The sequence below is a fragment of the Pectinophora gossypiella genome, chromosome 16, assembly GCF_024362695.1.
Source record: "Pectinophora gossypiella chromosome 16, ilPecGoss1.1, whole genome shotgun sequence".
NCBI lineage: Eukaryota > Metazoa > Arthropoda > Insecta > Lepidoptera > Gelechiidae > Pectinophora > Pectinophora gossypiella.
Window position 1 is genome coordinate 11,570,544 of NC_065419.1, and position 23,593 is coordinate 11,594,136.

Consider the following 23,593-nt stretch of genomic DNA (forward strand, 5'->3'; position numbering starts at 1 on the left):
TATACTAAGAAGGTTCTACAATGAAGATGATATTCCTAACTCTTGGTTGCATGTCTGAGTGACCTTAACTTGGATAAAAATATAGAAATCTTCACTTCATCGTTTGTAATATTCTCTAGCCATAACCACAGCGTTGAACGTGGCTACAATACTTATTACTTAGATTTTATCTCACCAGGGTTATTACTGGCCATTCGTTGACATCTTATCTTAACACGTGCCGGTGAAGATATGAATCTTATAATAGGTACCTACTAAGTACTATGTAAGCTCATCTCTATAACCTGTTAAGCAAAGCCACGGGCCGTTAGCAGTCTAGCCTTTGATACTTCTATGTTTGCCAATACGTCAAATAATTGACACCGTAATACTGCGAGGGGGATGAATAATTCAGCTCATAATTCTGATTCAAGTGAAATTTTCCGTCGAAAATTAAATCGAAAGAAAATCTGACTCGGACAAGATTTGAACCCGCAAATATAATTATAATTAATATCATACATACACATATTTATTTATTAAGTTATTATTGTTAATTATTTGCACTTAGTTATTTTAAATATTTAACCTAACCTAAAAAAGTACCTAATAGGTTTGAATACATAGTAAGTAACTATAAATGGCTGTTCACTATCATTGATGTTATCTGTGATACAAGTTTTTTTTTTTTCATTTCTATTTAGCCTTCGACGACATTTACTATTTGGCCAGTTCGAACAATACAATCAATCATCATTTAATGTGAAATGTCGATTTGAAATAGCACTCGTATGAATCATGTAAATCGATCGACTATGACGTGTGGCGCTTCATTAGATATGCTCAAGGTGGTCGAAAGCGGTCGGTGTTGCTTCGAATCGCTACTGAATTATTTATTTTTCTTCTGTTTATGTACGGTCACTGTTTGTGGTGGACTGGCAGTAGTATTATTATGTAAAATATTTTTGCAATGTTATATCAATTTTCCGAAACAAAGTTTCGAACAATTTTGTATTGGAAAGATTTTGGAATTCTTAATACGTACTAAATTCGAAATACGAAGGTACCTACAAATATAAATTTTAGTTAAACCAAAAATAACGTTCCTTCCGTTTAGAAGGTAGTTTCACTTTTATTTACTACGTCCATATGGTTCACAATGCACGAGTGTCTTACTTACATTTAGGAACCAAACACTAAGATACGTCTGGCTATTAACCTACTTTAAAATAATGTGCATTAATAAGTTTTCCTAAAAAAATGCATAAACCGTTTGTATAAAAAAGTTGCGCCTTAAATAAAAATAAAAAAAGTTTATTTTTAATAATTTCTAGGCCACGCAGCCCTCACCCTGAGGTCTCGACTACAGTGTGTGGTCCTCAGAAAGACTGAAGATGGTCAAGAGAAAAAGAAGCCCACAACTATTCTGGTGCTTAACGAAGTGGTGGTCGACCGCGGGCCTTCACCCTATCTGTCTAACATAGACCTATTCTTAGACGGCAAGCACATTACTTCGGTGCAGGGAGATGGTAAGTTGAGCTGACATTTCTATTAGAACTATATAAAAGAATCTTTATTGAACAATCACACAAGAAAAGAACAGTATAAACAGGACTGAAGACGTAGGCAATAGGGTAATGAAATGAAATGAAAATTTATTGTTATAAATGTGGTAGGTATATCGATGGAAACGAAGCTTATAGCGCTCAGCACATTTAGTCATGTTGTGACATACAATAATAATTACCTAAAGTACTGATAATTAATTACAAAAATACTTATCTATATAAAAAAAAGAAAAGAAAAACCTATTTTATAAACTGAAAAACTCACTTATGCTATAAAACTGCTTTCCCTTTAACCAGTTTTTGAGTTGGCGATATTACTTCTTACAATCATGACTTTCGATTCAAAGAAAAATCGGCCTTATTATTACTTTACTGAGACCGTTACTGTAGGGTCATATACTGTTTGTCAAAATATTGACCACAAACCATGGTTTTTTGACAAACAAAACACGGCCCCTTCAAATTATGATCGTCGTAATAATAAAGTCGATTTTTCAGAACTTTGTCGGTGTGTCTGAAAGATATAACAGCGCTCTTAAGTAGCACAGAATTCTCACTTTTTCTTCTTTTTTTGACATGACTTATTGGTTCACCGAACTTGGCCTGATTATTTGCTTTCCCTAAGCAAGGGTTAGTGTAATAAATACAAAAAAGTATTTGGAACTTTTCTTTTTCAGGATTAATAGTATCGACTCCGACCGGCAGCACAGCGTACGCGGTGGCAGCAGGAGCGAGCATGATACATCCATCAGTGCCTGCAATCATGGTGACGCCTATATGCCCACACTCGCTGTCCTTCAGGCCTATTGTTGTGCCTGCTGGTGTTGAGCTCAAGGTATGAAGGATTTTCGTTTTTAATTAAGCAATTTCAAGTAGTCGAATCACCGTGGAGAATAATAAAATACCCTTGCATATTTGATGTTCTTAAACAAAAGCACATCACGGATACTCCAAAAGCCTCATTCTTGTATGCCGCCTTATTGCGTAAGTGTAAGCGAGACAGACAGTCCGCGCACGCTTCTTACTCCTTAGCAAGTAAGACTCAGACGGGGTGAAGTAAATTTTGCTCGACCCTCGATACGAATTGACAGGGGCGGAGGGTTATCGTTTTATATTTTATATCTTTCCAAAGATCTTTACACAAAAGTCGATGTATTTTGTTGGTAAACAGATAATCACACAAAAAACACTCAGAATCAAGTGATTTATGTGAGGAATCCTGCCCATCTATTTGAAATTTTGAATCACACGCAAAATTTTTCTTCCGACTCACGTTGCAAAATATTTTAGATTGCGTTATCTCCGGAGGCCCGGAACGCGATGTGGGTGTCTTTCGACGGCAGAAACCGACAGGCGTTACAACATGGAGATAGGTACTGATGGCTCGAAACTATCCGCCATGCTGCACCAGTAGCACGCTAAACGCTTTATTATTCGCATGTAGTTGTTGTTTACTGTATTTAACTGTAAAATGCTTATTCGTAACTGAGTAGTTTTGTCTGTCTGACGTAGAATAATGACAACTTACAGATTAATAATACTAAAGTGGATTTATCCGGTCTAAATTGTAGGAAATTAGTCTACGAACAATGTTAAAGTCAGACACTGTACTCAACTCACCAAATACGAGTAGATGCCACTAGTCAAATGGATGAGATACTTACTTATTTTTTACGAGACATGTCTGTTGAATTTGTACCAAAAGCTTATTATCATCAATAGACATTCTGAAACATCAAACTCTGCTACATTTCATAATAAAAATTAAAAATAAGTTACCTCGTTGGTCGGCATTCCGACTCGGAACGCATACCTCAACTAGAGACAATGTAAAATCTGTTGTAACTCGACAGATGAGAGGTTAAATAGAAGAATGGGATTGATTATTGATCATTTTAGGCTGGCTTCTATTTCAATATACCTACCTGGTCATTTTATAGTTTATCTTTGACCCCGCCATCTACGTAGGTACCTACCTAATTCCGACCTCTCCCAAAATCGAAATTTGTGAAAGCAAAATGCTTGAAAGTCGAAGGATTTGTTTCAGATAACGCCTAGCATAGAGGCGAGAAACGTGGCTAGCGTATCCTTCGACGGGCGCTCGCAGTTGACGCTCAGACCTGGCGATAGGTACATTTATAGATGCTTAGTGTCTAAAACCCGTATTTTAAAATGTTAACTCTAATTTCTCCACTCAACTCGGCCTCAGCTGTGCATTTCGGTATTTTATGTTGAATTATATACGAAATTATTGGTGTATACTTGAGTTTAAGACCATCTACTTTGAGCCGTTTTCGAGGAAGACCTTGAGGTAGCTTCAACTGAGGATGGATTCGATGACAGTTCGTGTGAACATCTTAGAATACGGGTGTAAGGGTTCTAGACTAAATCGGTCTCGCGTTCGAGCGAGAGAGCTTGCTTGTGAATATGCCTATGTAAAGTATACAACACAGCGAATGTAGAATGCGATAATAGAAAGCTCAAACGCGAGACCCATTTCTGTCTGAACAAAATAGATACATTTGGGATCTTTTCATTACAACATACAACAAGCATTTTAGAATCATAATTCTATATCCATACTGGCATATCTTTTGATTTCATTTAAGGCAATAAATGATTAAATCGTCATATAAATTAAGAGTAAAAAAAACAGTGATAGAATGTTTTGTAGCATTGTGTGTTGGTAGAGCTTGTATTACGCTTGATGCTTGCATACTGATTATTGCATGTTTATTTAACATAATAACTAACTTTTCTAACACCAAATATTATTAACAATTGCAGCCAAAATAATATATAAAATTCAGTTATATCTGTTTAATAAATATATGACGTCATACGAGAAAACATGCTCTTCTGTCATTGGCGCTAATGGTCTTTCTACTGTCGACTATAGTACAGACTTGAAGTCTTGGTTGACCCCGCAGCATGGTAGACACTACCGACGTAAACGCGTCAAATATCGTATCCGCGATATTTTGGCCAATAGACTCCGAGTGTTTAGCTACGTAGATAGCTTACGCTGCGTCTATTGGTTGAAACCGCGATTTTCTCGCATGTATAATGACGTAGAACACATGCATCATGTATCAGATGATTTTAAACTAAAAGTGCGTACCTAAAAGCCAATGTTAAAGCAGTATGTTTTCCCGTAAAGCGTATCGAAAAAGCCGACATTAATAAAACTGTTCACGTTTCAGTCTGTACGTAACAACGTCCGTGTACCCGGTGCCGTCGATATGCGCGCAGGACCAGATCTCAGACTGGTTCGACTCATTAGCGGAGTGCCTGCACTGGAACGTGCGCAAGAAGCAGAAGCAAATAGATGAGATGAGTGACCTCACCTCCAGCGACCCTATGGAGGACCTCGACAATAACCACAGCGACGACCGGCCGGCCGACACGTGACCGCTCGCGGGCTCCACTCTAGCATAAGGCCTGTCTAATATGTATAAAGCTTTTTGTAAAGCAGTTTTAAGGGGCAGGAGGGATTGTTTTGCGCACCTCATATCATTCAATATTATGACTTCACCGGTCTTCAAGAAGTTTCTTGAAGACTAAGGAACACTGTTACTTCTATTGTCAAGTGTTTACTTTAATTTTACAAAGTGTCAAAGGGTCCTGTTATAGCCCGTAATATGCTTTCTAAGCAAATTGTTCGACATGCAAATTAGCTGTCTCGTTAATATTTCACTTATCCAATCTGTGATCGTGCGATGATATCTGCTAGTTTCAGTGTGATTATGATTGATACAAGCAAGTAAGAAAAATCATTGATATTTATTGAATGTAATAATAATGCGAAAGATTTTTGAGTCTCGAGAATATTCCACCCATTAAACACGTGTGTTGCAAACAGAGAAAACTTAGAATAATTTTATTGTGGCGGTGTGTAAATGATTCTCTAGTATCCTACTTATAGATATTGTTAAGTTTACACGCTATTTACTTATGTGATACATATTTTGTTTCAATTTGTTTTCAACATTCCCTTGGACAATAAAAAATCTGTTATGTCTCTTTTGGGTATGTTTGATTTATGTTCTTGTTTCGATGCAGGTTTTGCTTTACATTAATGAAGTAGTTGGTAAGGATATTACAACTTTCACTTCATAATGTATTGACTTTCGACTGTTACAGTAAATATTACTTGTACTCAGGCTTGGGCGCGCTAGTTCAGTCGTCATCTTGGTATAAGTGAAACTAGGTCAAATAGTCTTAAACACATCGATTTTAGTCGCCATGACGCTTTTCATAATACGTTATTCATTGCCCACACTTATGGTCGCATTAAGTATCGTATCGGTTAGGAATTGTGCGATAAACACGTGTGTGCTAAGGCTTTAAATGGTTAAGGTGCTACCTGAAATTGAATAGTGCCAATTTATAAGTAAGAAAATTCACAGGTGTTCATGGCGAGCACAAAGTGTTAAGTAGATATTAACAAGGGTTATACACTCTGCTTTTGTATGTGTGGTTTAAAGCAAAATGTAAATTTTAGATTATTGTTATCCCTTTTTACAGCGAGTATGTTATCCTTTCAAATCCTACACTTTTAAAAAACTATAAAATAATATAAATTAGTTACATCACAAACTACTAAATCTATATCATTGGTGTTGCTGAAATGTGTGAAGTTCATAAACTGACTGTTAAGAAATTTAAACTTTTTGGATTTGTTTCACGTGTATAATAAGATATATCCTACTTACCTATCATAATGTTCTATTATAAATTATACAAATTTTGACTCAATGTTGTATTTTTATTTCCGTGTTACTCTATCTTTTACTTCCGACTGATATTTTCAATATACCTACTGATTACAAGTCTTCTATTTGCAAAGAGCGAAAACTTTATTCCCACGTTAGATTGATTTAAAATGTTTGCAAAATGTAAAATATTTGTACATATCTGCTTGTTTAAACTTAATTCAATACACATAAATATACTTCATTGCACTTAACTAGCAAATCGACGCTAAAATATCAGAAGAAAACAAAAGGAAAAATATAAGGTCTATAAAGTAGTCATATTTTGATTTTTTGCCCAGTTTTGTAAGAATTTGATTTTCGCGGGATCTGGATCTTATAATCGATTTTTTCGGAAATTATCGGTTTACAACTATCAGACCTTACCTTGCGAAAATGTCAATTGAATTTGACAATTACAGGCTTTTTGGCGGGAGGCGGGAACGGGACAGTTGCTTTCTTCATTGAATAATCTAAATAATTAATACGAAGTGGTGTTTTGTGGTTAATGATCGCATTAAGTTAGTCGGAAGACATTCGCGAGTGTTATTATATTGGAGTATTCAATAAACAAAGTGTATCTGCCTATTTTCGCTTCGTGTCAGGAAGCCGCTTCATAACTCAAAAGTTTATGCGGACTTTTGAGTTAATTCGTTTGGGGTTCGGAGTAGGAGTCTACTCCGAGGGTGGGGGCTTAGGTTTCATCATCATCACCTTTCATCATTTTATTAATCATCAAGAAAAAAAATACGTCAGACATGGCTGTATGGGCATAGTTCCCTTTGCCTTACCCTTCGGGGAAAACCAAACCAAAAAAAAAAAAAAAATTGACAATTACATAACCTCAAACACTACGTTCAATGTTCGATACGATAATATAAATAAAATTACATATTTAACGAAAGATGTCGAAAATTATTCCGTTAATTCAGTTGATATCAAAGCGAACCATTTCTGTGTCAGCACCAAGGGAAGGGAAAAGAAATTTCCGTAAATTTGTGGTTGCAAATAAGAGAGGGAGCAGATTGCATAAACAGAAGCAAAACAGTTTGAATCCAGAGTTGCCTGTCGATAAACGAGGAGTGCGAGACACGGGATACATCCTGAACGGCCGCTTCGTCACTGTCCCCGAGATGATCCCGGAACTTATCGTACCGGACCTCAAAGGTTGTGATCTAAAACCCTATGTTTCCTACAAAGCGGCAGATGTTATACAAAGCGAATTTACTCCGCAACAGCTTTTTGACGCGGTATATAGCAAGAAAATTGTCACAGATTTTAAACAAGGAAAGTTAGACAAAGATGGAAAGCCTCTTGAGCCATCAGAGGATGAAAAATTGGAGCCTGAAGAAGCTGTAGCCAGAGCAAAGAGAACAGGCTCTGATATTTTTTAGGTTTTAATGCTTTTGTAGTCCGTTTTAAGTAGTTAAGTTAAATGTACAAAATAAATAGTGACGCTGTTATCAATTATTGTTGTAAATTCTTTTTTCATGTTTTTTCACCAACCTAAAATGCAGCAGTATTTGTAAATTGTAGTATTTATTGAATACTATTTATTACCCTCTTTACAGTTTGTGGCCAACAATGTGACAACGATATAGGCTACACATAACGTAGGCAATAATAGATAGTTCATTTCATTTTTATCACATTTAAAATCCCTATATGATTTTGGTAATAGGGTAGTTTCCAACTAGTCAAATCACTTTTTACTAAATGTCAAAACATGAAATTACTTACATGAATTTGTATGAAAGAGCAACCTGTGATGTCATAGAAAAACAAAACAGAATTAGGTATCACACCATATTATTAGGTACCACATATTATTATTATATATTTTTCTTTATTAAAATTCTTAAGTAAGTTTACCTGATTCCTGTACGTGAAAATGCTGTCCGGGTGGCAAAATACTGGGCTGAAAAATCTGAATGCCATCAAAACAACAAGAAGAATAAGTTAAAGATATTTTTGTCACCTTTAGATCTGTCTTTATGTAGTAATCAGAATTTCAAAAATTATCTTTGACCTAGGAAACTACCCAATTAATGTCTGAAGCCGGCCCGAAGCTTCGATTGGATCGGTAGGTAGGTATACTAATTAGGTATTTATGAAATTAAAACTCTTGGATAATGATGAATAATGTCAACACAAATAACTTAGTTATTTATAATGAGTTTGTTCTCTTAAACCTTAGGCAGCTAGAGTTGTAAACCACTTAATTCCTACAAGATTAGTGTGATAAAAAATATCTACTACTAACGAATAATACAACATAGTAAACATCTCTGCCACTAACTTGTGTACCTGTTTAGTTAAACAGGTAGGTACGTATAGACAATACTGTAGGTATAGAATATATCCACTTAGTGGCACGACACCTAATCTAGTTAAAACAACGATTGCAGATTGTCGACACGCGTGCGCAAGCGCAACGTGATTTTTTAACATTTTTAATTAGTAAGATAAGAGGGTGAATGGAAATCAAACAAAAAAGTTGGTATGTAGGTAGGTGCTACAGTACAATTACGAGTGATCTAGTGAGCAAACTTGACCCGAAGTTATCGGAAACTACATTAATTCCTACAATATCGCTTGTTTATCATTCAAACGAGTGCTATCGTTTCGCGCGGTTGTGAGGCGCCTGCGCAGTTCGAGCCGGTTCCACAGATACCAATACACAAACATAGAATGGGTGGTAATTATTCCGCTATGGATCCGATGGACGTACCAGTCCCCGACTTAGAGAAATTATTCGAAAGGGACGGCTATTTAAAACCCTACGAACGCGAAATACGTCGCAGGTGAGTTGTAAATAATTTTCCTTTGAGATTTATTCATAACAAAGTCTCATTATTAGTCAAAACTTCATTATACCGATAAATAAAACGTTAAATAGAGGTTACCTAAACTCATGTTTACTAAGCATTGGCATTTCAGCGAGAAAGCGCTTCAGTTATATAAAGTTGTTATAAAAAATAAAATGTAATTTATAGGTACATTTTTACCAATGGTCTTAATGGATTATGAACTTATTTAATTATACCCATATAACAACATCCAATAGGTAGGTATTTACCTACTTACCGAAACTTTGAACCATCTTACATGTAGGTAATATGAAGCGCTTCAAGCGTCTTATTTCATTGAACGAGACATCTTCAATGTCAAACTTAAGGTCATTGGTATGAAGTATGAAACCAAAGACCAAGGAAACGTATACATATAAACAAGAATGCCGTTTTAACACTTGCACGTGCACGTACTGCATTTAGTAACCTAAATATGAATGTTAGTTAAGCGTACTTAAACAGCATAACGTAATGTTCCACTCTCTATTGTGCAAAAGTTGTGCATTGTACATTGTGCAAAAAATAAACCGGAGGCACAGAATAAGGAATAATACTACGTCCGGAGGGTAGAGCCGGGAATATTCTCAAAGTGGGAAAGTTCCCGTTGTAAAAACTCATTAATAATAAGGAATAAGGACACTGCTGCTTTTCTTTTTCAAATTATTCTTTCTTGTACTCTGGTCTTATCTGCCTAAAGAGTAGGTATCTAATGAAGCTCTTTTTACATAAGTTTTGCGCGTTTTTACTGCCGGGAACATTCCCAAGCCTGCCTACTCCACAGAATACTCGAATGAGTCTGCCTTATTTACATGTTAAATTATACACTTCTTATGTTACGGTATGCGAACTTTACTAAAAACTTGTTTTGCTGCGCTCTGTGGCTGCACTCCTAGGGTACCTATGTCACGGTCGCGTAATCGCATTTGCAGGGTAACGTACCTAAATATTAGGTACCATCTACCATAATAATAAAATTACTGCTTGTTAAATTTAATGCTTATCAAATAAGTTGGAGTTTGGACCTACCAACTCTTCACTTTATTCTTCGATCTGATATAAACATAAAAACTTCATTTCGAGACGTTTTACAGCTAGTTAAGTCATAGAATGACGAATAAATACTACTAAGGAAATGCCGGCACTAAGCTGGTCAAATGAGTTTATCAGTTTTTAATTTATCTGTGTGTAAGTAGTGCAGTTCTCATTAACACAGGTGGCTCGACCCTTAGAGGAAGAATACCGACCATTATAAACGGCGAAACGGCTCATCACCGCCTATGACGTTGGTTTAACAGAAAGCTCGGTGAGGTGTGCGTACTTTTTCGTTTTCCTATGACGTCACAGTGCTCTTTTTCGTACAAATTCCATAGTAATTTTGTGTTTTGACGTTTATTAAAAAGTAACTGATTTGACTAGGTGGAAACTAGCCTATAGCACGACTTTCCGTCCTTAGATATGGGTGCTTCAAAGACCTGTGGCAGCGTATGGAGTCGTGGGAGGGCGGAGTTCAGGGTTTCACGCAGGGGTACAAGTACTACGGGCCACAGTTCCACAGCAACGGCTCCGTGACATGGCGTGAGTGGGCCCCGGGCGCGCACTCCATCCATCTGCAGGGAGACTTCAGTGAGTTGATGAAGCCAATCTTACACTTTAGCAGTCGAGAAGTTTTAATCTGCAAAAGCAAATTAATACTACGTATTACGTAATAAATACTACCTATCCTATCGATTTATATTACGAATAGGTGACGCCATCTAGCGATCTTTTAATGCCTATAATGATTTGTATCTAAATAACCTTATATGCAGGGCCTGCACGACAACCGAATGCTATCTACGTAGATAGAGACGACGTACGGCTATTGGTCGAAGCCCTTGATATAATTCACGCTGTACGCGGCGCGGTTGACGTGCCGCGAGGGATGTTATTAGTAAAAAGCCAGAAGAAATGTACTTACCATAAAATAAAATTCTAACTAATTAAATATACTTACACTTAATTCCAGATGGCTGGAACTCAAAGAGCCACGCGTTCAAAAAGCTAGAATATGGCAAATGGGAGCTGCACATTCCGCCTAACGCCGACGGCGCATGCGCGTTGAAACATGGCGGACGAGTGCAGATCATCGTCAACGACCATCTCTACAGGATATCGCCTTGGGCAAGCTACGTTAAACCTCACGAAGGGTTCACATATCAACAGTTCATTTATAAACCTGATCAAGTAAGTAAAATAAGTAGTACTTAGTTTAGGAGGGAACAGACGTACGTAGACACATACAAAGCGATCAAACACATAATACTCCTTTTTGCGTCGCCGCTGTCGGGTAGTAAAGTAATAATAATACAAGGCACCTTATCTCGCCTATAGTTAAAAGTCATCAAAATATGAAAAGGCACCCACTTACTAACCCAATAGATACTTCCATAAATATACCAAGGTTACTATTACTATACCACATTTCTAAGTCTTTTTTTTATGATTGCCTTACACTTAATATAGGCAACCTAGCCACATAAAATACCAAACACAACACATACCAACAAGATGATCCCCTAGCTAGTCGATCAATACGAGAGATTGATGATTATATACTTAGTGCATTAAATATACTGCGTATCTCTTTGCGTCGTAAGATAAGGTTTTACAATGCACCTAGCTAGACGCGTTATCTTTGTGGTTATCTATAACTAGATAAGTACTTATAGATAGGTATATACGGTCCCGTGTGTTATAAAGTACATAAAGATGATGATTAAAAAATATAAAAAATAATAATAAATAAAAAAATGGTCAAACTCATTTGATATGTTTTTTTATGCTGTCACACACATGTTCAAAATGATCTTTGCTTATTTATATTCCAAACAGATTTTAATGAAATAATCTTCTTTGTTCAGAAGTTACATCTGGCTGGTATATTCAAAAGAATTATTTCAGCCGCCATTAATTTCAGTAAAATATATGACGTTCTTTTTAAACTCGTAAAAGGCATTAATGATTCTTTTTTTCAGCATGTGCAGCCAGTGCGAAATATTCAAATAAATCTCGATAATCTCAAAATAAACAATAATATTTCCATTTATTTCAGCCGTACAAATTCAAGAACCAGAAAGTAAAAAAGCCCGCTTCTCTCAAAATCTACGAGAGCCATGTTGGTATCGCCACTACTGAGGGTAGAGTCGGCACGTACAAGGAATTCATGGATAATGTCCTGCCCAGGATAAAGAAACAAGGTTCGTATGCGAGGTGGAACTAAGTACTCGTAGAAATTTCACTTTGAAGAAAATTTTTTTGCTAGTTGTAAAGCTTCGTCTGATATAAAAATAAAATCCGACAGAATCTTAGGACTTCGTAGCAAAACTGGCTGCAAGTTGTGGCTTTGTGAAATTAGAAGGTTAAACGAAAGAAACTCTGTACAGCGCCATCTATATTTATTTTAGAAAACGTAGCCTGGTAGTCCCTCATTCGAACAAGTTCGTCGCTGTGAGTTCAAAACCCTGTCGACTAAGAATTTATTCGATCACTTTTCCTCTGAGGTTGAAAGTCACATCAATATGTAAACTAAAATGCTTGTTATAGGATACAATGCCATTCAGCTGATGGCCATAATGGAGCACGCGTATTATGCGTCGTTCGGGTATCAAGTGACCAGCTTCTTTGCGGCCAGCAGGTAAGCCGATGTTGGATTAAGATTAGATAGATCTAGGTAGATTAATGGATATAAAAGTGTGGAGTACTTTATATTATTATCTCCCTAGCGTTATCCCGTTCTCACAGGGTCCGCTTACCTAATCTGAAGATTTGACAGGTCCGGTTTTCACAGAAGCGACTGCCTGTCTGACCTTCCAATCCGAAGGGAAAACCAGCCCAATAGAAATTAGGTCACATACCTCCGAAACGTGGGATTCCTCACGATGTTTTTCTTCACCGCTGTGGAGTATCTTAATAATATAAGATACTATATAATTTTCTTAAATATCCGTGATACATCGTTCATCGTTCGAATCTCGGCTCCAGCTCTATACCATTGAATTTGACTTCAACTCATAAAGAGTTGGAATTCATGTTTCGATCATAGATAATTGATATCAGGCGGTTTCCAGGATTTGTACCCGATTATAATGGGCTCGCCCCCTGTTATATGGTACTTGAACATAGCTGGTGAGAAGTGGGTGAACCTATACAATACATCTCTGTCTACGCCTTCGGGGATACAGATAGTGTGCGTTTAAGACCCATGCATCTAATAGGGGACGAGTCTATTACCGTTTACTGGGCACAAATCCTGGAAACCCTGTTCTAAATGCTATCACGGATTCTTATTTTTAGAACACAGCTATTAAATAATGAATACCTATATCCATGACCGAGCCTCGCTTAACACCTTCCAGCCGCTACGGCACGCCCTGTGAGCTGAAGCAACTCATCGACAAAGCTCACGAGATGGGCCTGTACGTGCTACTGGACGTGGTCCACTCTCACGCCTCCAAGAACACGCTGGACGGACTCAACGAGTTCGACGGCACCAACGCGTGCTACTTCCACGACGGGCCGCGCGGCACACACTCGCTGTGGGACAGCCGCCTCTTTAACTACTCTGAGTAAGTAGAAAACAAAGCAAAGGGGGCATTGGCCAGTGGCGTGTCGTTACCGGGACTGTTCCTCTTAATAGTAAGGTCACTGGCATTTTTTTCTTTTTCACATTAAATCCAAAAAAATAATAATTGAAAATATATTTTTTCAAATTAAATTATTATTTATTGTATTCTGGTCTTATCTGCCTAAAGGTTAGGTAATATACCTAGTCGTATTTACGCCTTCCCGAAAATGGGAACTTTCCCGGGAACAGCAAATCACTGGCACTAACAGGGTGTCTAAAAAGGCTCCATCGAAGCAATTAATCTAAAAAGCAATATTGCAATTTGACATTTCCGCATATAAAAGTAAGTGCGCATTGTGAACAAATATCAAGTAGCAATATTTATGTTTTAGAGGAATTGCTTAGTTAGTTCAGCGCATACTATGTACTAAATTACTTACTGATGTAAGTAAGTAATCGTTACAAGAGCCATGTCAGGGACCTTTGGCAGCTCAATAGTAACTCTGACACCAGGGTTGATTAGTCTGGTAAACCACCTCACAATCCACATAATCTGTACGAGCAGAAACAAGTTATATTTAAAGGTTAACTTTTACAACTTCAAGCAACGGCGGGAAATAAAGCTGTCAAAGTTGTCAAATGTGAAAATTAGTGATGTGACTAAGGTTAATAATGTTCCTAGTCCATCGACTTTGCTTTTTCCTTTTAACATTAGTCAAACGTTCTGTGTGTTTAATCTGACGTCGAAGTACTAGTACTATTGGATTGTCAACCGTAATAACATGAATTAAGTACTTATCAACATACTAATTTGTATTTTAGAACGGAGGTGTTGAGATTCCTGCTATCCAATCTCCGGTGGTATCAGGAGGAGTATCAGTTCGATGGATTCAGGTAAATAACCATAATTATATACATTTATATATGACGAAGACGAAGTTCTGACCATGACGGTCACTGTATGAGACCCCCCCCCCCCCCCCATTCTAACACGTAATGTGTTGTATATCATAAGTATCTTTAAAAATATTACTAACTTGTTCTAACTTCAAATTCCAAAAAAAAAGCTGTCAAAAATCGAAATTGGTTGAAACAATGTTGTACCAGGTACCCAAAGTCATTTTTAACCCCCCCATTGGTGATACATGGTGAGGGTCAGGACTATCCCCCCCCCCCCATCCTATATCACGTGTAGTTTTAGTACCTACCAAAATAATGGCACGAAACGCCGCTTTTCGGTTCAGTATCGCGCGTTTGCCGAAAAAATAAATCATCATCATCAGCCCATTAACGTCCCCACTGCTGGGGCACGGGCCTTCCCTATGGATGGATAGGGAGATCGGGCCTTAAACCACCACGCGGGCCCAGTGCGGATTGGTGGTTATTAACGACTGCTAATGCAGCCGGGACCAACGGCTTAACGTGCCTTCCGAAGCACGGAGGAGCTCGAGATGAAAACTTTTTTTTTTTGTGGTAACCCATCCTATGACCGGCCTCTGCGAAAGTTGCTTTACTTTAACAATCGCAGACCGAGCGCGTTTACCGCTGCGCCACCGAGCTCCTCTCGTGATATATTACTACCCCCCCCCCCCCCTTATAATATTTCGTGATTTTTTTTCATGGACCCCTCCCCCCCTCTCGAGGCTCGCATGATTAATGGACGGCCCCAAAGATATCAATCCTCTATGCCACACTGTTAACCGTGTCAATTTCTCTTGTGTATGGTGACTTGTTATGTAAATTGTTTATGTAACAGATGATATTCCCCACAGATTGAATATATATTATATTTTTGATAGGAATATATATCTATAATAATATATGTAAGTATCATAGTATGTTTTCTTTATTGTATATTAGTAGGTACGTAATTGAGTTTGGTGTGTCCGTGGCTCACGTTCGATAGGTCTCCCATAAAACCAGCGCCGCGGCCCGTGCTAAGCACGTGTCACGGCATTATGCTGAGGGAGATCCTTTTTTTATTTTGGGCGCCTCCATTGTGTATTTAATTTGTCTGTATTATTTGTCTTTTTGTCTTTGTTTTTTTTTCAATTTTTTTTTATTTCTGTAATGTAAGTTTGTAAATGTGGCGTCCAATATGGAAATAAATATTTTCTTTCTTTCTTTCTTTCTTTCTAGATTCGACGGCGTCACATCCATGTTGTACCACAGTCGCGGCATCGGCGAAGGCTTCTCAGGTCACTACGACGAGTACTACGGGCTAAACGTGGACACTGAGGCGCTGGTCTACCTCATGCTGGCCAACGAGATCGTTCATACCCTCGACGATAGGGCTATCACTATTGCTGAGGTAAGCTTGATTAGTACATCAAGGCATTTGTATACTCAAGGGCATTTGCATCATCATCAGCCGTAAGACGCCCACTGCTGGGCATAGGCCTCCCCAAGGATCTCCACGACGATCGGTCCTGCGCTGCCCGCATCCAGCGGCTTCCCGCGCCCTTCACCAGATCGTCGGTCCACCTTGTAGCGGGCCTACCCAATGAGCGTCGTCCGACACGTGGTCGCCATTCTAGAACCTTTCCGCCCTAACGGCCATCGGTTCTCCTCGCTATGTGTCCTGCCCACTGCCACTTCAGCTTTGCAATTCTCCGAGCTATGTCGGTGACTTTAGTTCTCCTGCGGATCTCCTCATTTCTGATTCGATCATTGGGAGGTAAGGGGCTCTGACACCTTTGCATACATTTGCATATGTTGGTGAAATAGAAAACTCCGTGGATGTGGGTACTTCATCTTGCGATGGATGTACCTCTGATTACCCCAATAGGCTAAGTTTCCAACTAGTCGAATCAGTTAAATTTTACTTAACGTCAAAACACGAAATTACCAAGGATATTGTATGAAAAAGCACACTGTGACGTCATAGAAAAACGTGATAAAATGCCGGGCTTATTATTAAGTACGTTTTTCATGTTTAAAATTCATAAATAAGTTACGTTAGAAAAAGTGTTTTTCGTCAGTTTTAAAACTGTTTGTAAGTAAACAGAATACCGAGAAAGACCGAGAAGGACTTACGATGACCAAATTGGAGATGTCCTTAGAAAAGGTTTAATACGATCTACTCTGAACCGGCGTGCGTGTATGAAGCGATTGATGAATGTTGAGGAAGCAAGAGAAGTGTGTCAGGATCGAAGCAAATGGAATTCTATAGTCTCTGCTTACCCCGGTGGGAAATAGGCGTGAGTTTATGTATGTAAGTAAACAGAATATCATAATTTATCTTTGACCTAGAGAGCTACGCAATTTCCATTCTTTTTCTCTCCAAAGTTAAAATCATACCATTTTATGAACTCTAGGATGTATCAGGCATGCCAGCGACATGCAGACCAGTGAACGAAGGCGGCACCGGGTTCGACTACCGGCTGGGCATGGCCATCCCGGACATGTGGATCAAGCTACTGAAGGAGGAACGCGACGAGGACTGGAAGATGGGCCATATCGTGCACACCCTCACCAACAGGCGCTGGAAGGAGGGCACTGTCGCCTATGCTGAGAGCCACGACCAGGTATACTGCTTCTTCTCTTCGTGTGGGTTGTGAGGTGGAATACCAACCTCATCAACCCTGGTGTCAGGGTTATTATTGAGCCGCCAAAGGCTCCTGAAATTACTCGTGTAACGACTACATACTTCCATTAGTAAGTAGTAACCGGGAGCAACGGCTTAACGTGCCTTCCGAAGCACGGATCATACGTGTATGGCGCGCGTTTTACGGTCACTTGGCCCTTCCAACCTCTGTCTATTCCGTGGCTATTACGCATTCCTTGTCACCAATTTATGACCAATTTCTTTCCTGCAGGCGCTGGTAGGCGACAAAACTATCGCGTTTTGGCTGATGGACGCGGCGATGTATACTCACATGAGCACCCTCTCCGAGCCCAGCCCCGTGGTGGAGCGCGGCCTGGCGCTGCACTGCATGATCAGGCTCATCACGCACTCGCTGGCCGGGGAGGCGTACCTCAACTTCATTGGTCAGTTACTTTCTTATTCAATCCTGTGGGTTGTGGGTCAAATTTATAAAATACATACTTACCTACATAAAATTACGCCTATTTCCCGTTGGGGTATGCAGATACCGCGGACCCACTTAAGAGTGGAATAAGGGCAGAAAGATGATAACATCTTACTTACTTCTAACATCTCTTGTTAATGTTCAGTGGTTGAGCGTTCGGCTCACGATCTGGAGCTCCCGGGTTCAAATCCCGGTGGGGACATATCACAAAAATCACTTTGTGAGACCCCGTTTGGTTAGGACCTTGCAGGCTAACAACCGGATTGTCCGAAAGTGAGATGATCTCTGCTTTGGAAAGCACGTTAAGCTACTCATGTAAGCACGTAACCGTCAAATGAGTCGTGACAGATGCCTTTGGCGGCTCAGGTTTGAGGTGTCAACTCTTGACACCTAAAACCTCGGGTTGATGAGGTTGGTAATCCACCTTTCAATCCACACGATAGAAGAACTTTTTGTATCTGCAGGTAACGAATTCGGCCACCCAGAGTGGCTGGATTTCCCCCGCGCCGGCAACAACTCCTCGTACCACTACGCGCGCCGCCAGTGGAACCTGGTTGATGACGACCTGCTCAAATACAAGTTCCTCAACAATTTCGACAAGGACATGAATGACCTTGAAGAGAGATACGGGTGGCTGAGGGCGGACCCTGTAAGCAGCTGGTTTATTTTTACTGAAGTAATATAGTTAATAAATGAGCCGTGGTAGCCCAGTTGGTAGAGCGCTTGCCTCTCACTTGAGGTCGCAGTTTTCCAACTAGTTTCCAACTAGTCAAATCAGTTACTTTTTACTAAACGTCAAGACACGAAATTACTATGGAACTTGTATGAAAACACACACTGTGAAGAAAAACGTGATGAAATGTCGGACTTATTATTACGTTTACTTGATTAAAATTCATTATTTTCAGATCTGAGATAGATAAAGATATTTAGTAATCAGAATTTCATAATTTATCTTGAACCTAATACACGATCCAATTGCTTTGATGCGGCCTTTTTACGGTTACCGCAAGCCAGCCCAGTGGGCGACCCGTGCAGGCTGGGGCCCGACTGGCAAATGCCACCTCGACTATGGCCAGGCCGACCCTGGTCGTCCTATACACCTCGTCATTGTGTATTTTTTTTACCATAAATAGGTATTACAATTGTGTAAGTTACTTTTGTTTCCAACATTCCCTGTTATGTGGTCAAAAAGGTTACACAAATATCATACGTATTACGTATATGGGTAAATGAATTTGATGTGATATATTCGTCGAGTTACAAATCTCCAGATCTCGAATCTCTTTGACTTTGTGGCTCAATATTATAACTAATAATACAGGGTGTTAGTGACATCGTAACGAATACTGAGGGGGATGATTCAGACCATGATTCTGAGTTCATATCAAGTGGAATTTTCCGTCGCAAAATTCATGATTTTTTTTTAGTTTTTTTAAATTATTTTCAATTCTATACTTTTGCGATGAAAAATTCCACTTGATATTAACTCAGAATAATCAGCTGAATCATCCCCCTCAGTATTCGTTACGATGTCACTTACACCCCGCGCAAGTACATACTGTAGCCATACAAGTAGGTATGGGTGTTAGTGACACCGTAACGAATACTGAGGGGGATGATTCAAACCATGATTCTGAGTTGAAATCAAGTGGAATTTTCAGTCGGAAAATTCATGAAAATTTTTGTTTTTTTTTAAGTTATTATCTGTTCCATACTTTTGCGACGGAAAATTCCACTTGATATCATCTCAGAATCATGGTCTCAATCATCCCTCAAAGTTTTCGTTACGATGTCACTAACACCCTGTATATAAAATGTGAAAAAAATTGAATTTATTATTTGAGTACAGAATTTTAGAAATTATGAATTTTAATAAAGAAAAATGTAATTCTGTACATATTATATTTCGTGATAATAAAATTTGAGGTTGATTTTATATAAAATGCCATTTTGAAAAAACTATAATGTAATAATTATAGGTTTGTTTGTTATATTTATAATGTTTTGTTGTTGCTCTCCCTAGGGGTACGTGTCATGCAAGCACGAAGGGGACAAGGTGATCGCGTTCGAGCGAGCTGGCCTGCTATTCGTCTTCAACTTCCACCCCTACCAGAGCTTCACCGACTACAGGGTCGGAGTCAACGTAGCTGGCAAATATAAGGTGCATAAGGCCCCATTATAGAAACACTACGCCCCTTATCGCTGCTAATTTTCATTATTCAACCCCTAAAGACCTTTGAGTTATATAAGTACTATTAAATCCGTGATCCCGATGATCCGTGCTTCGGAAGGCACGTTAAGCCGTTTGTCCCGGTTACTACTTACTGATGTAAGTATGTAGTCGTTACATGAGCCATGTCAGGGGCCCTTGGCGGCTCAATAATAACCCTGACGGTTGATGAGGCTGGTATTCCACCTCACAATCCACACGATAAGAAGAAGTATTAAATAGAAGTAACATGTCTTCCGAAAAAAGGAATGGTATCTTGCGAAGTCTACACGGCAGCCTCACCGCGCGCGGTGCGAATTATATCGATTGCTTCAATCAATAGACGCTGCGAATACTACTTACGGTAGATAAATTTCGTACTATTAGTCGTGGCCGTGTCGCAAGTGATGGTGTTCTTTTTATTCTACAAATGATGCATGTGTCATAGCAGTCTTTCAATAGGTTATAACACTTATAACAGTGGTCTAATAAGGATGATCGTACCTTTTTTTTTTGCAGGCGGTGCTTTGTTCGGACAGTAAGAGATACGGCGGATTTGGTCGCGTGGAGCCCGATGGTGACGAACACCTCACGCAGGACATGCCTTGGGGCAACAGGAATGATTCTATACAGGTGAGGATGTTTATATGAATAGACTTTTCTTTAATTCATTTCACCCATTTGAAATTGTTTGTAGTCATGAGACTCATTATGGCACTATTAGTGTAAGGCTGTGTAAGCGTTGTTGCTTACATTAGGGCACTACCACACTACATTAGTTGAAAATTCATGTTTATCTCATCTTGAAGTCTGCGGAAATTATATTCTTTCTGCTTAGGCGATATAAAAATGTGAAGTTAGGCTTGTTAGGACTATAATAGATTTTAAAAAATGAAATAATGTTCTAAAACTATATTTTTTATTTCACAGGTATACATCCCTTGCCGCACTGCTATTATTTATGCACTTGTTAATTAAAATTTATTGTTGAATTTATAAATCTATTGCCATAATGAACACTTTTTTTGTTAAAAGTGCTTCTATAATTGTTTTAAGAATTGTTACTATAAATAATGCAGATGAAATAAAATTAAATCAAAGATTATTACCCTAATAATCTTAAAAATGTGTAACATTTATTTTATAGATATATTTTTTATTATATTTTAATATAATATACTGTTATGAAGCAGTAGTGTAAAATGAAAGACTTGTTATTATGATAGTACAAAGTGTGGTCTATTTTATAAAATAATAAAGTTGTTTTATGAAAATAAAGACAGATCTGTTTTGAAACCTTTTATTGTCATGATGGGATACCGACGAGTAGGTTATTCTTGGGAGTGCATGATAGAGGTTTAAGCCTAGACAGAGTAACTTTGTAGCCAAATTCTTCTGCTAATCTGCCACGATCGGAGTCTATAATTGCCATACACTTTGCTCCTCTCACTGTTAATGGGTGTTCTTCATGAGTTTGATCAGCTGCATGGCCAATGCACAGATACTGATCAATGGAAATGTTCTTGAACAAATTACTCCTTGGGTAGGCCAATCTGTCGGTGGCATGAAGAGACCCATAGCAACATGGGCACAGCACAAACTTGGCATTGGCCTTCAAACACTTATCCAGCACTAAATCACTTGCTATACCACAGGCATGTAGTGCAATTCCTATGTCAAACTTTCCTATGAAGAAATCCAAATTGCACTGGAAAAAGTAAACATTCTTCAAACCCATGTCATGAACTCTTTTCCTAGCTCTAAGGAGTGATTGCTCTTTATTCTCCAACAATAAAATAGTGCATTTAGGAAGTAAATAGGCAATAAGTATTCCTAAATGTCCACTGCCACTGCAAAAATCTACAATCAAATCTTCTTCTTTAGCTATCTCAAGTACAGCTAAAGCTAAGTTCTCCAGCTGCCATGACTTTCTTGCTTGTCTCTCATCAGGCAAATGTCCAGCAGATGGATTCGCTCCATCAGGAATTTCACTCCAATTAATTCTATTTTCAAATTCATTGCTAATAACTTCCAATGCCATTCCATCCATCAATGTACTTAAAGCATTTTCTATGTCTTCCTCTTTTGTGAACAATCTCTTTTTTGGGTTGTGAATTTTTGGGGCACATGGTACAACTACATCTTGGATTAATAAGGGCTTGCACTGCAGTCCATTTAGTACTTTACTTAAAACTTTTACTTCAGGAATATCCATAATATTTTTGTACCATTTGTATGTCAGAGGCAACTGAGTATCAAAGATTGATTCTCCTAGTGACTGAATTAAAATATAATAGGAAGGCAACAAAACTATGTCAGCTAGAGTCAGAAATGGTCCTTCTGCAAATTGATGGCTCAAATCTAGATCTTCAATCTTAGTTGAACTGTCAATTAGGAGTTCCTTCTTCGCTTTAGACTTCCACTTTCTTGTTTTACGCACCCTTGTCTTTTTTGCAGTTGCTTCTGACATTTCTTTTATAACAACTTCCTCATTTTTATTTTTTGCTTTAAGAGTTTCCTTTTTGATATCTCTTGCTATTTTGTACACATTATGCACTCGCACTGGTTTACTTAAATGGTTTTCGAAACGGACAATGTTTTCAGGCACTTCATGCAACTCATTCATGCTTAGAACTTCCTTCACTGTTTTAATTACATCTACTTCACACAACTTGGTCCATGTTGATACCTCATTCGGAGCTTGTAAGCAAGTTTTACGAAAACCGAGTAAACCTTCTTCGTGTTCGTGTGGAGATCGGATGGAGGACCGATATTTGGAAATATGTCTGGCAACGGCACAAAGACCTGTTATAACTGTATCATCGTACAAAACAACTGGATATACACAAGATGACACTTGCCATAGCAGATTACTCGCGTTTTCGAATAGTATGTCGTCTGTACAATTCAATTTCAATGAATCCTTTGCTAATTTCATCACAGGAACGAATTTCAAAATTACTTCTTCAGGAGAACAATACTTGTAAATTGAGTATGTTATGAATGAAACCAAGGGCAGCTCTACTGTAGAAGATTTCAGATAATCTTCATAAGTTGTATATACTTCGAGGTATACCGTATTTGCCATCGTTATCACTTTGATTCTAATTTATTTTTAATTAAAATTCAAAGTTTTATGTAGATAACCTAAATGCACATATGCGAATTGTCATTCATGACACATGTCAATGTTATGTTTTTTCTATTTATTCATAACCAGCTCTGGTTACTTGACTATTTGCCGAAGGACTGTTCGTTTTACACGTTTTTTTCTGCGCTCCACATGAAATACCTCGTTTTCTTTGTAAGTTTTCCTGGTTTTTCTGCTTGTTTGCTACGCATAAGCAACAGCAAATACATACTTCGTAAACAACGGAGGTCCGTTGATAAACAAGTATTCTCAAACGAGACACGTGAGAGGTCAGCAGTTGATACTTGGTCTTTGAGTTGATCTGAGTGTGTCCTTGTCTAATTCAAATACTTGGTCCTTGGCTAAAAAAAGCATCTAAAAGTTGTCAGCAGTTTGTTGTCGTCAGTGCAGTGAAAGACAGGCTTTTCGGCGGGAAACGGGAACGGGACAATTGCTTTCTTCAT

General features: G+C 38.4%; 4 protein-coding genes across 10 annotated transcripts in view; 3 read left to right on the top strand and 1 right to left on the bottom strand.

The window, feature by feature from the left end:
* Positions 1-6,305, top strand: part of LOC126373826 (NAD kinase-like) — a 44,985-nt gene extending 38,680 nt beyond the window's left edge. For 5 of the 7 annotated variants that reach the window (XM_050020156.1, XM_050020157.1, XM_050020154.1 and 2 more), the window contains 4 exons: positions 1,314-1,508; positions 2,225-2,382; positions 3,595-3,677; positions 4,751-6,305. In XM_050020156.1, the coding sequence (XP_049876113.1) occupies positions 1,314-1,508; positions 2,225-2,382; positions 3,595-3,677; positions 4,751-4,958 (644 nt within the window). In that variant the 3' untranslated portion in view covers positions 4,959-6,305. Of the gene's footprint in view, positions 1-1,313; positions 1,509-2,224; positions 2,383-2,837; positions 2,921-3,594; positions 3,678-4,750 lie in introns of those variants that run through there. The other 2 variants (XM_050020159.1, XM_050020155.1) reach the window with 2 other exon arrangements.
* An 823-nt stretch (positions 6,306-7,128) lies between these two features.
* LOC126373890 (39S ribosomal protein L41, mitochondrial) lies at positions 7,129-7,771 on the top strand. The gene has a single exon (XM_050020246.1). The coding sequence runs from the start codon at positions 7,207-7,209 to the stop codon at positions 7,693-7,695; it is 489 nt and encodes a 162-aa protein (XP_049876203.1). The 5' UTR covers positions 7,129-7,206; the 3' UTR covers positions 7,696-7,771.
* Positions 7,772-8,726: 955 nt separating this feature from the next.
* Positions 8,727-21,295, top strand: LOC126373790 (1,4-alpha-glucan-branching enzyme). The gene is made up of 14 exons (XM_050020091.1): positions 8,727-9,105; positions 10,607-10,776; positions 11,159-11,376; positions 12,245-12,389; positions 12,736-12,826; positions 13,548-13,757; positions 14,579-14,650; positions 15,896-16,067; positions 17,074-17,283; positions 17,575-17,746; positions 18,252-18,436; positions 19,814-19,951; positions 20,519-20,632; positions 20,930-21,295. Exons 1-14 carry the CDS (start codon positions 8,993-8,995, stop codon positions 20,975-20,977), a joined length of 2,058 nt encoding a protein of 685 aa, XP_049876048.1. The 5' UTR covers positions 8,727-8,992; the 3' UTR covers positions 20,978-21,295.
* Positions 21,286-23,188, bottom strand: LOC126373797 (glutathione S-transferase C-terminal domain-containing protein homolog). Its single transcript, XM_050020100.1, has one exon. It carries the CDS (start codon positions 23,085-23,087, stop codon positions 21,306-21,308), a length of 1,782 nt encoding a protein of 593 aa, XP_049876057.1. The 5' UTR covers positions 23,088-23,188; the 3' UTR covers positions 21,286-21,305.
* Positions 23,189-23,593: the final 405 nt, after the last annotated feature.

Coding starts and splice junctions, on each gene's coding strand:
- LOC126373890 (XM_050020246.1), top strand. CDS start 7,207: ATGTCGAAAATTATTCCGTTAATTCAGTTGATATCAAAGCGAACCATT.
- LOC126373790 (XM_050020091.1), top strand. CDS start 8,993: ATGGGTGGTAATTATTCCGCTATGGATCCGATGGACGTACCAGTCCCC. Junction 12,390..12,735: donor GCCCAGGATAAAGAAACAAG/GTTCGTATGCGA, acceptor TGCTTGTTATAG/GATACAATGCCATTCAGCTG. Junction 13,758..14,578: donor CGCCTCTTTAACTACTCTGA/GTAAGTAGAAAA, acceptor TTTGTATTTTAG/AACGGAGGTGTTGAGATTCC.
- LOC126373797 (XM_050020100.1), bottom strand. CDS start 23,087: ATGGCAAATACGGTATACCTCGAAGTATATACAACTTATGAAGATTAT.